This window comes from Cyprinodon tularosa, unplaced genomic scaffold, assembly GCF_016077235.1.
Source record: "Cyprinodon tularosa strain WSP-4 unplaced genomic scaffold, ASM1607723v1 ctg311, whole genome shotgun sequence".
Lineage (NCBI taxonomy): Eukaryota > Metazoa > Chordata > Actinopteri > Cyprinodontiformes > Cyprinodontidae > Cyprinodon > Cyprinodon tularosa.
The window spans coordinates 126,299-138,987 of NW_024039021.1; the positions used below are offsets into that span (position 1 = coordinate 126,299).

General features: G+C 40.4%; 1 protein-coding gene across 1 annotated transcript; it reads left to right on the top strand.

The window, feature by feature from the left end:
* Positions 1–1,965: 1,965 nt before the first annotated feature.
* Positions 1,966–12,141, top strand: nes (nestin). Its single transcript, XM_038292399.1, has 4 exons — positions 1,966–2,975; positions 4,677–4,801; positions 7,722–7,795; positions 8,339–12,141. The coding sequence occupies exons 1-4, from the start codon at positions 2,145–2,147 to the stop codon at positions 11,509–11,511; spliced, it is 4,203 nt and encodes a 1,400-aa protein (XP_038148327.1). The 5' UTR covers positions 1,966–2,144; the 3' UTR covers positions 11,512–12,141.
* Positions 12,142–12,689: the final 548 nt, after the last annotated feature.

Genomic DNA, 12,689 nt, shown 5'->3' on the forward strand with positions numbered 1-12,689 from the left:
AATAATGACCCAAGTTCTGCAGATTCTGGTTCTGATTATATTCACCTAGTGGATGATCAGGTTGGTTACCATTACTATTATATTATAATTTATTCACAAACGCCTGTAGATAACTTTAGATGAGTGATAACGAAGGACATTAAAGAAGGACCCTTGTGCAAAAAATGGAGAATCTAAATCAGGGATTTTATTTTAAAGATACAGAGGAAGCCGCAAACACAGATGGTCCAAACGTAAACCTAGAATATATGAACTGAACATGAACAGAACAAAGCCCAAACTGAGGTCTGTGAAGATAACATTGAATATATAAATAAGATGTAAAATTTTTAATATTTTGATATATTTCACAGTTTGCTAACTTCTTCAAAGTTTTTCAATTAATTCTGATGATTGTTTTGCCTTCAATCTTAATCAATCAAGCAAAGGTTTCCTGTATATTTTCTGGCACAGTAAGGTTTTGGAAGTGGGAAAGTTTAAACATATGCATTTATTTTCTAGTTTTGATGTCATCCTAATGTTAACTGCAGGGGTCAGAGTCAGCTGAGTCTGAGGTCGTCAGCCAGAAAGAGCATTGCTCTCTGCAGGATGAGGGTCAGCCTCTGCCTCATGGAGAAGAGTTTATATACAGTAGCTTGATGTTTTATTTTTATTTATTTTTATTTTTTTTACCTCTTTTGGGAGGAGCCATTACTCCAGTCTGCCATTGTCACGCTTTGCTGATTAGATTATTTTCCTTTTGTCATTTTGTCTGGCTCTTTAATTTTTTTTTTACTTCCTGTTTTATTTTGGTGCATTATTGCCTTACCTATTTACAGCTCTCCCTTTGCAGCCTTCATTGCCAGTTTGTCTTTGTCAATTGTGTTGAGCATTCCAGCCTTTTGTTCTACCTTGCCTAGCAGCAAGGCTCTACTTGTTTTTGAACAGCCTCTGCATTTGTGTTTTTTTATTTTTTTTGCCAGTTGCTCCAACTCATTGTGCTGACTTGCATTAAATGATCATTGATTTAATTTCCCTGAGTTGAGTCTTGAATTTGAGTGCTCTTTTGGTTGCCTCATGAGAGCCATGTTTCTCAACTTAAACGTCCATCAAAGTTTGGTTGTCAACTCTTACCAATGGCTGTGGGATATCTAAAAAAAAAAAAGAAAATAGTTGAACTTTATTGATCTCACGTTGGGGAAATTTACCTCTGCATTCAACCCATCCCTTTTAGGAGCAGTGGGCTGCCATCATAGGGGCGCCCGTGGAAACACCAGGGGTCAAGGTTCTTGCTGCCAGAATGTCAGTCTGTGGGAGTGGGGCTTGGACTCAGAACCTCAGAATCCTGAGCTCTATGCCCTAACCACAAGGCTGCAACTCCCCCCATATGTCCTGATATGACTCAGGACTGAATAAATGAGATGCTAGATCCAGGTTACAAACTATTTATTAAATTTAGCCTATTTTCTTGATATTATAAGGCTGGGGTTGTGAACACTTGAGAATTATTTTTATAAATATCTTTGCAGATTTACATGTTTTGGGTTTCATAAGCATTTACCTTAGTTTGGGGGGGGGGGGAGTCTCATGCTAATAGATGAATAGCTGTGTCAAACTTTTATCAAACAGAATCAAGCGTTTTTTACAACCACACTCAAAAGCTATATATATCTTAATTTATGATGTAATAAAAAGGAAGTGTATGGAATAAACAGACTACAATGTGTGCATAGAACAAAAGAGCCCTCAGTTAGGATGGAGTTCATATTTTTAATTGCATTATGGCTTCTGTCTGCCCTTTCCCATCTAATCCACTCTTCCTATTACAGCCCTCCATCTCATCTCCAGTATCCTCCCTCTGCTCACTCTCTCCCTCTGTATCCTTCCTCCTTTTCTCTCCTCTCCATATCCACAGCTTCCAGTCTCCACCCACCCCTTTTCCTCCACCCCTGGTGGCCATGTGCCCGGCCCCTTCATTAAACCCAGTATGAAAGAGACGTCTTTTGCTAGTAGTCACTCCACCAGAGCCTCTCGGGAGCCTCCCTCAGACACCAGGACACCCCACACTGACTCAGGCTTGGAACGAAGAGACAAAGCTGACTGCCAAATCTCTGTTTACTTCGCAGTAAGACCTCAGTTTGCCAAATATCTTTTTTTAAACTAACATGGAGCTCCACGGAGTGCATAAAATCTTCCATGCAAACCACTTTGGTGAGGAGAAGCAACAGATGCTGAACCTGAACCGACGCCTTGAAACCTATCTTAGTCGGGTCAAACTTCTGGAGGAGGAAAATGAAATGCTTGCAAATGAGATCAACGTTTTGAGACACAACAACCAGGGAACATTGACACGCAGGAAGGGCTTAGAGGAAGAGCTGAGACAGGCGAGACTGGAAGTGGATGCTGCCTGGAGGGACAGGGTCCTCACAGAGGTGGAAGTTCAGAAGCTTAGTGAGGAGATCCAAGCCCTGGAGCTCCAGAGGCAGAGGGAGGCTGAGGCCAAAATGCTGGCCAAGACCAAGATGGAGCAAAGCAGGAAGGAGATGGAAGATGAGCAGAGGGCACAGATTTGGCTCAGGGAGAAGGTCAATCAGCTGGAGCATGAAATGAGATTCCTTATCCAAACCCATGAAGAAGATGTTGCCCACCTGGAGGCCACAATGACCCAATCCAGAGCCAAGATGATTCCAAACCTGATTCAAAGGAGCAAGCAGACACCAGACCTGCTCCAGGTGGGGCATGAGTTTTCCCAGAGGGCGACCAGAGCTTGGCAGGAGGCCGCAGAGGCCTATCAGAGCCAGTTAGCTCAGCTGGAGGAGTCTCTTGGTCAGGCCAGGAGTCGTTTGGGTCAAGTTTGCCAGGAGAAACGTGAGAGCCAGCTGAAGCTTCAAACCTTGGAGAAGGAGATTGCCTCAGCTAAGGATGTCAGACTACATCTGGAGAAGGCTGTAGCCCAACGCAGGGAGGAGCACTGTCATCAGATCCAGCAGCTCCAGGTAAGTAAACTGCTCTAGTTTGGTTGCATAGAACGGAGGTCTTCAACAGGGGTCCGCAACCCCTAGGGGGTCCACGGAGGTACTGCACGGGAGTCGCAAAAGTTTCTTTTTTTTTTTTTATGTATTCTCTGCTGCAATTTTTGTCCACTAGTTAAAATGTGTTTAAATGAACATTAAAATGAATTCAACACACTGTAGTAAACAGATAAATGGAGGCAGAAGATGTCTTTCAATCATCAATGCTCACATTCAGTGACACACGGGAGCTCTTTTAAGCTGGGCACCATTTCATTCACAACACCTGTCCCATCAACCAGGACTCACAATCAGAAATGCTTTAATAATCCCATGAAATTACTTTTGTTACATTACTCCATCTGTTATATAGTGACTATAGGACCAGTTTGATATAACACAATTTCATAGAATATATATAATTAGGGAGTTCCCGCTCCATCTTGCCATCAGTTTGGGGGTCCTTGGCCTGGAAAACGTTGAAGACCCCTGGCATAGAAGGAGTTGAAGTGGAGAGTAAAACTTCCCGTAACTAAAGAAAACCTCAAACAGATTCTTACTCATTGTAAGCGGCCATGTTAACCAACAGGGATAGAGCAGAACAAGCAGACAGGAAAAAAAAGAAAAGCCCTGTTCCAGAAGTCCTCACTAAGAAATAATTATTTCAGAATGTGTCAGTTAAATGAGGAAGGAACTGAACACCTACTTACAAAATTCCTCTTAAGGTTCTTCACATTGCTCTCCTATAAAGAGATTAATGTCTAGATTTAAAAAAATAATTATACAACAAAAAACTGATATTTATCATGATGTCCTTTACTGTAATTAAGGAAACATTTGCAGTTTTATCTTTCAATATTTAGGTTCAGTTCTATGGATGAAGAAAGACCAATTGATTCTTTGAGTTTTTACATTCTGTTGTCTGGCTGGTGTCTAACACTTCGTCTTATGCGATTAACAATGAGTCAGCTTAGGCTTTGAGAATAAAGTGAGAAACCACAGCTAAATGTGAAGTCTGGTGTATTACCAGCCCTAGAAGTGATGTAACAGCAGGCAGAGTTTAGACATGTATGCTGTGGCATGCTAATTTGTTCTGACTTTGCTTAAGTCTTAGGAGATTTACTCACTAATTAAAGTTTTGATAATGAAACTAACATGATTTGCAGATATCTTGATTAACACATATTTCAGCCAAAGATTAAAGACTCATAATTAAGGCAGACTCACTAAATACTTTATTTGGCTTTTAAGTTCTACTTTGCTCTCTTAGTATTTCGAATTTTAACAGACTGAAAACATTTTACTTTGAAAGCCACTTGGGACCTCATTTATTCGGGTTGTAGTTGATTGGATTAGTTTTGGGTCACTGAGGTCTGAGCACACAAAGCTATGCACTTTCTAGGCTTTTTCCCACTGTGCATCTGGATGACTGGCTTTAGATAACCTAACCTAATGCCTTTGCTACCCTGAAGAAATGATAACTGAGCTCATTACTTTTCTTTTACCTGGATAGATTTTTGAAAAAATGGGTCAATCATCTAAAGGACCATATTAACCCCAATTCTTTTCATCTTCAAAATATTTTTACCCATGAGGAAACCGCAACGTGTAAGAATAGAATAGGAAAAGGTTCACCATGCCCACTCTGAGTGCTTCCCTTTCCTGTTTTATTTCCTGTTTTGGTAGGAACACTTAGAAGAGTTGGAGGTTGAAAAACTGGAAGTGTCCCAGCAGATAGACGACCTTCTGCAGGAGAACCAGAACCTGATGAGGCTGAAGATGTCTCTGGGTCTGGAAGTTGCAACATACAGGTAATCTGCACCAGGTTTTCTTTAAGACACAAATCCTGATAATCCAATGCAGGCATGTAGCTCCAATGGATGTCTGAAATGTATAAAAGAATGGAAACATGACAATGGCAAAAAGAGAGATCAGATTTTCTAACTTTAGTTCATGCTATTAGTTGAACACATTTTAAGGCTGCAGCTCAGAACCAAATCAATAACCATGCATCACTGTTAGAAGCTGTCAAACAAAGAGCAGTCTGAGCCTAAGGTTGTTACTGCAGCCTCAGCTGCCTTGAACAAAGTAACATATCCTTTATAAAGCAGCGCCGCCTTACTCGTTCTCCCCCTCCTCAAAGTATTGACCCTCACCCTTTTCCTGAGAGAAGGAGAGGGTGAGCATAGGCGGATCTACTGGGGTGGCATAGGGTGGCAACTGCCACCCTAAATGACAGCCTTGCCACCCCAGCTGCCACCCCAGTTGGCGGTAGGGGTGGCGAGGCTTATAAATTATGGATCATTTGAGAATTGCGACCGCTAATTTCCAATGTCGGACTGCAGTGAATGCAGCACGAGATGACGCGAGAGCGACTGAGACTGATTTGTTTTGAAAACCGAATGGGGCAAAGCGAGGGAGCCAGGGGTGATGTGGAGAGGAGACACGGGATGAAATAGGTAAAAACTGATTAACTATCTATCGAGAAATGAAATCATAATGAAAGTACAATGTTGCTAGCATAGCTGCAAGGCTGATTTTGAGATGATAAAAATCAGGTTGCAGAACGTTATTTCTCTAACTATGATGTTAGTTAGGCCTGACGTCTCAGGCTCATAAAGACATATTTGCGGTCAACTATGACAGAAAAGAGACTATATAGTTTGGTTGCACTCAAATCAAAACGCACAAAGGCATTGGATCTAAATAAAGTTGTGAAGCGTTTTGCTGAGCAACATGGAAATCACTGCATTCAGCTGTTATAGTCATGTTAACTTTATGTTATGCTCTCTGGTGAACCTTTACAGAGCTGTTACATTTTGTTTTGGCACCTGAGAAAATCTGATATTTCCTTAAATAAAACCAAAAGTGTTAAAAGTTAAAAATGTGATACTGGTGTGAATCCTGCTTAATATGAAGCAGAGTTGTTGTTTCTTTTTTTGTATATATAATATGAAACTATCCAGAAATGACCTGTATGAACCTACTCACAAGCAAAATGTATTTTTATGTTGCTTCTTTTCAGATTTGTGGAGATTTTGATGTAACATACAGAACCCGCCTTTTTGTTGATTTGTTGATACAGCAGTATGGAGGACCAACTCTGCCATATTTAAAAATAAATACATAAATAAATAAATGCTTAATAAATAAATAAGCATACAATTAATTGCCACCAAAAATACAAACAACAAATAAATGTAAGTAGAAATTAAATTATACAGCTAGTCATAAAGGTATATAACTCTTTTAATTGGCTTCTTTATTTCTTTGCCTTTTTAAAATTTACCTTATTTATTTTTTTTGTCATTTATTATCTTCAACTTCATTTTTTCATTACTTATATTTTTAAGTATTTATTTATGTGCATGTTATCATATTTTTGTCTGTTTTATTCTTCCTTTGTATTTTTTTACCCTAGTTATTTCTTCGCCGCTATTTCTTTCTGCCTGCCCTTTTAAAATTTCTGCCTGCCATTATAATATAATTTCTAATTACATTTATTTGTTGGTTGTACTTTTGGTGGCAATTAATTGTATGTTTATTTATTTATTGAGCATTTATTTATTTCTGTATTTATTTTTAAATATGGCAGAGTTGGTCCTCCATATACAGCTCTATCTACAGCATATTTACATGCATGAAATGTCCCTTTCATGTTGCCGTAACTGCTGTATGTCAAGTTACTGAGGAACAAATGGGGTAAATGTGTGTTCAGAGTAAACAATACATAGATGTCCAGTACCTTGTCAGGTGCCTTGACCCATTTATTTCTACTGTGTAGTTCTGCTCACTTTAGTACAGCTCAGTCCATAGATCTCTGATCAGTAACTTTTTCTTTCTATAGTTTCTTCTTGTGCAAATGCTGCAAAGCTGCTTCTCTGACAGTCAATCTGTCACATCTGCGACTCAGCACCTGTGTCTTACCTTAATACCTTTCCTGTGATAATGCCCCTCTAGAAGTAGTGTTATCATTCTTCTATCTCCTATTAAGTGAGATCTCATTGTATGATGTATTTCTAATATGAACTGTTTCACATGAAACACTAGTACTGTACATACTATTCTCACCAAACTGTGATAACTGTGATTAAATTCAGTGTAAACAAATGCCATATGTTGCCACCCCTAAAAAATTCCTGCCCCCCTCTTGCCACCCCATAAATATTTTTCTAGATCCGCCCCTGAGGGTGAGACAGAACCGGTCTATAAGCTTTGGGAGTCTAGAGTATCAGGGCAGGGGAGTGGGGCAGGAGAGGACATTAGTGAAGGGCAAATCTCTGTAGCATTCACTGTTTTTGAGAAGCTGCTGGAATGAGCTGCAAGTAAACAGCAATGCTTAGCAATTTTAACAAACTAGATCAATGTAGAAAATTATAAGGGTAGGTGCTGGAATCCACATGTGTGAATAGAAACATGGGTATTAGTGCTGCATGAGCTGCTTCCAATATCTGCTTTCAGTAGCGTGGTCCCAAGTGCCCCCCCGACTCTGTGTGTGTGTGTGAGAGGAATTGATGGCAGAGGCTTGTGCAGATGACTCCTCAGTGGCGGGGCCTTTCCTTCATTACCATAACAACAGACCTTAGTGTGCATTCATGCCTCTTCCCACACACAGTTCAGTCTGCAGCATCAAGTTGCTTTCACCATGTTAAGCACAAACACCATCATATTTATGGGTTAGAAACCATCCATTCTCCAGATTTGATATTTATCCTCATGTTATCTCCACAGAGCTTTGTTGGATGGCGAGAGCCGTGGACGAGAGGCAGCTTTGTTAAATAAGCCAAGAAACATTTCCATCAGAGGTAATTAAACTCTAAGCCAACAAACATTTCTGTCATTTAGCTTCTGCAGTGATTCACAAAAGGAGAATCTGAATGCTTTTTGATTTAAATTATCATAAAATCACGTCGTCTGAGTAAAAGCTCCTCACACTGACATGTTCAACACATTTTGTAATTAGTTTTACAGGAACTTGGGAATAGAGAGACTTGAGGTAACGGGCTGACGTAAGCTCTCTTAATCCTGTAACGACAGTCAGACTGACCCCATCGGTTATAGAGCCATATGGGTTCCCTTTCCAGTAGCCTGGACATCAATGACAGGAAATGAAGATCAATATCTTCCCATTAGTGTCCAGACTAACTTGAGAACATAGATTTCAATAATGGTTTGGTCATGCAGACTCTCCACCACATCAGACAGACTTTCTTTGTGGGAATTGTACATCAAAGAAAAAATCACCTCTTTTTGCAATTAATCTCACTTTTTCTAAAGGCGTTTGTACAAATCCTTTTTTCCCCCAGCAGCTTAGTTCATTGTTTATTTATGATTTCTCTCCTTCACAGATGCAGTTCAGATTCCTCAAGGGGTTAAAAGGAATTACCCGACCCAGCTGTCTCCCAGCTTCAAGACCACTTACCCCTCATCTGTCCAAGGCAGGACAGAATCAGCAATAACTGCAACTCAGAACCTAAGCAGAAGATCTGCAGCTTTAAGAGAACCCCCAAAGATTACAAGAAAAGTTGAAGAAGCAGCTGCAGTAACTTCTGCCGCTACAGAAAGTCCCTATCCAAAAATAGTTCAGAATGGAGCAGCTGAAGACTTTAGACCAAAGGAGGTTCATGAGAAAGTCACCTATGCTGAGCCTTTATCTCCTCCTAATGAGGAAGAGACATCTGAGAAAATGTCTGAGGACGAGGTTAAAACAGATGTAGAAGCAGCGATTGAGTCTGTTGTCAGTCATAGAGCTGAGTTTGGTCTCGGCAGGGAGCCGAATTTAGTGGAGAGCGCTGTTAACCATCAGCTCTCAACACCCAATCCTGTATTATGCAGTAGCAGAATGGCAGAACCACCCTGTTACTTCTCAGATGAAGCTGAAAATGATGCAACACTTGAGGTTGAAACTGAACAAGAGAATGTGCAACAACAAATGGCTAAACCTGATGCATCAACAAAGGTAGATGAGGTGTTCAAAGAGGTAGTGCAAGATGAGACTTCAGATTCAGAAACAGAAGCAATGCTTGAAGCAACGTCAGAATCCAGGCCAAGCAGTCCTGAATCAGAAAGAGAAAAACAAGAAAATTATTCTATCCAAGACAAAGACAATAGACCTGATGAAAGCATGTTGAATTTTGATGTGGGAAAAGAGTTTAACATTTCCAAAGAGGAGACAAAGGGAAGCGAAGATGAGGATAAGTTGTATCCTGATGGGGAAGAGATGGATACATGGGACAGTGTAATCGAGAGGAGAGTCAGTGAAGGGAAAGAAGATGACAATGTCAGAAATGAAGGGAATAAAGACCATGCTGAGCCAGAGGAGGATATATCAGCAAAAGAACCAGAGTTGGAAAACAGGAACTTCAACCAATTAGGCAACATGGCCTCTGTGCTCCAACAAGTAGATGGAGACCAAGAGCATGTTCCACCTCCTGACAAAGAAGATGAAGAGGATGAAGAGGACTCGCAGAATGTCTCTGTGTCATGGAAGACCGAGCGGGAGAGTGACAGCTATGCTCAGGAAAACACCCTCGCTGACACTCGTCCCCTGATCCGATACAAAAGTGACGACACTGACGCCAACACTCAGGCGTCGCACTTCGACGAAAGTGAGTCCAGTGATGGTGAGCAGGAAAAGAAGGCGGGAGAGGCAGGAACCGGAACATGGGGTGACGGCAAGCCAAAGACTTTCGGAACAATGGAGGATCTTTGTGAAGAGGTGGAGGAAGAGACCGTAGATGATGACTATAATCTGGGATATACTCATGTGGAAGAAAGGGATGTTGAGCAAAGTGAAACAGTATGTGAGGATCGTGAACTGGTGAATGAGACAGAAAATGTTGCAGTTGTGAGTGGCATAGAGGAACATTCGGAGGAGGAAACAGAAGAACTTACTGGAGCCACTGTACAAATGAATACAGACTATGATGAGGAGCTGGACACAGACAGACTAGTGGAACAAGAATTAGAAAAATTGTCAACAGATAGTTACAGTGCTCATTTTGCACACGAGAAGTCTGGAGAAGATATATTAGAAATGGAACAAATATCCGTGAAGGAAACGGACAAACAAGAAGCTTCAGTTTACACTGCTCACTTTGAGTCTGAAATTAAAACAAAATGGGAATCTACAGATATTAATGAAGTCTCAGAAAGGCATCCTTTCACCGATCCATCGATGGAAACACATTCGACAAACAATTTGACTGAAGAGGCATTGAAAGAACAAGAAGAAACAGGAAACCCAGCAGTCGATTCTACCAGTGAGCTTGAAATAAAGGTTAATAGTGAGTTTGGACCCTTCACTACAATCACTGGAGAAGCAACAGAGAGACACCTGTTCAGCGATCTATTAGCTGAGATGCATTCCACAAATTATCTGACTGAGAAGGTACTGATTGAGCAAACAGAAACTGACAAAGCAACAGTAGAGACATATACCAGTGAGCCTGAAATGAAGGTTAATAGTGAGTTTGGACCCTTCTCTACAATCACTGGAGAAGCAACAGAGAGACACCTGTTCAGCGATCTATTAGCTGAGATGCATTCCACAAACGATCTGACTGAGAAGGTACTGACTGAGCAAAAAGAAACTGACAAAGAAACAGAAGAGACATATAGCAGTGAGCCTGAAATAAGTGGGGGACATGATCATGTGACTTCCCTGATAGTTGAAGATGAGGCTTTAGAGACGCAACACTTTCCTGAACCATATGTTAAGATGTATTCAGCAAACACTCTGACTGAGGGCGGCACCCAACATCATGATCCAGAAGCTGTAGATAAATCAGAGACAAGAGAGGAGGACGAGGAAGGCAATAAGATGTCTCATATAGAGGCAACCGAACATCAATGCAGCCTGGAAGATGTGTTCAGCAGGTCAGGTGTGGAGGACGTAAAGAACATACAGGACAGAGGCTCTGTGTTACTGGAAACAGAAGATCTGAAGCCTCTGGAAGACGTTGATGCTCCCCCTGAAGTCACTGAGGCGTTACCTGAGGAGGAAATATCTGTCGTAGCTCAAGAACATCACATTGAAGATGCTGAGAACGTTCATAGGTTGGCTATAGATGGAAAAACAGCTGAATGGAAAAATACAGGAAAGGAATTTGAAAGGAATGATCAGGAAAAACAAGATCCAAAGAGCGCAGATGCACCAGAATTATCAGATGATGACATCATCATACACCAGGAAGAGCCTGTGGAAGTGTCCCCTGACAGAGCCTTGAACGAAAACGATATTTTCACAGTGAAGGATGCAACAGAGAGCAGTTTCCATGGTCACTTCAGCTCGGATGGAAAGAATGACTTCTGGGTGTCCTCCTTGGAGACTGGTGCCACATACCCACCAGGGGAGGCCTATAAAGAGGCTGCTGAGGTAACCACTGATAGTCAAGGATTTAGTGAAAACATTGATGGAGGGAACTTCGAGAACCCAAAGCTCGTTAACGGGAACTCCAAAATGCATATGGACCCATCTGGCCTGGATCCCTATGAAAGAGCAGGAAATGATGAGCAGTGAAGTGAAGAAAGCGTTTTGTAGAAACGAAGGAGAGTTAGTCCATTCAGAGGAATCAGATGTTGAGGCTGAATCTTGGTCATCTGGGGAAGAGACAGTCTAAAGAACTAGAAAATCAGCCTTTTAGACGCAATAGGAAGTCATCAAGGGGTACAATGTGGGTTTTCTTGTTGCATATGAAACCAAAGTTGCCTTTGTGCTTTTCTTAGAAAATAAGCAACCAGCCTGTTAACGTCCACTACCTTAAATGTAAACAGATATCTAACATTTTTCTTTTGTTCTGCTGTCTACATTGTTCTACCCCTTCTGTATGCATGTTAAAAAAGATGCATGAGAGAAGAGCATGTTAAGAGAACAACGTACCATTTAAAAGTCAAAACAGCCATTGATCACTGCCTGTTTGCTATTGATCATTTTGCTGTTTAATAGAAATCAATTAAGGCCAGCTGGCTAGGATTCCTCGTAGTGCTTCCATTTCATAGGAACAACAGTTTCATTTCCATTAGCTTACAAATGACTCGACTTTGCATGTGTTATTCATGTCATAAGAATAATTGATTGGTTTTTCATCCCCCTGTAAAAGCTCATTAAAGCTGTGGTAAACGTAAAGTAGAAAATAAACTGTAGACTCATTATGGTTTTCTGTTGTTATTTGCACAGAAGGAGCCTCAAAGCTTTGATTAAATCACTGCAAACAGATTAGCATCAAAAGTGTTACTGTTCTACCATATTACTGATATCAATTCTGCTCAGAACTTATTAAAACCAATTTTGACTGCATGGCTCAGTTATACAAACCATTTTAACAGAGGTAATATTGCTACACGTTCCATGCTAAACCATGATGGTAACAGGATGAATCTCAAACTGTACAAATTATTTCCAGGTCTTTTTTATTACAATGTTAGAAGGATATTTAAAAATATATAATTTTTAATGCTCAAAAATTAATATATCAGTAGATAAAAAAAAAAAAAAAGATGTTTAAATTGTTAATTTGATCTTAATGGAGACTCTATCATTTAGAATTATACATAAGTCCATTGGAAAATGATGTATTTTTACAGAAATCTAATGCGGCAGCCATGTTTGGGCCAACAGTCTTAATTTTGAATTCCTCCATCTTTTAATTTTTCAATTTTTTGAGACTTTGCCCTATTTTTTCCTATTTTTCTGATTAA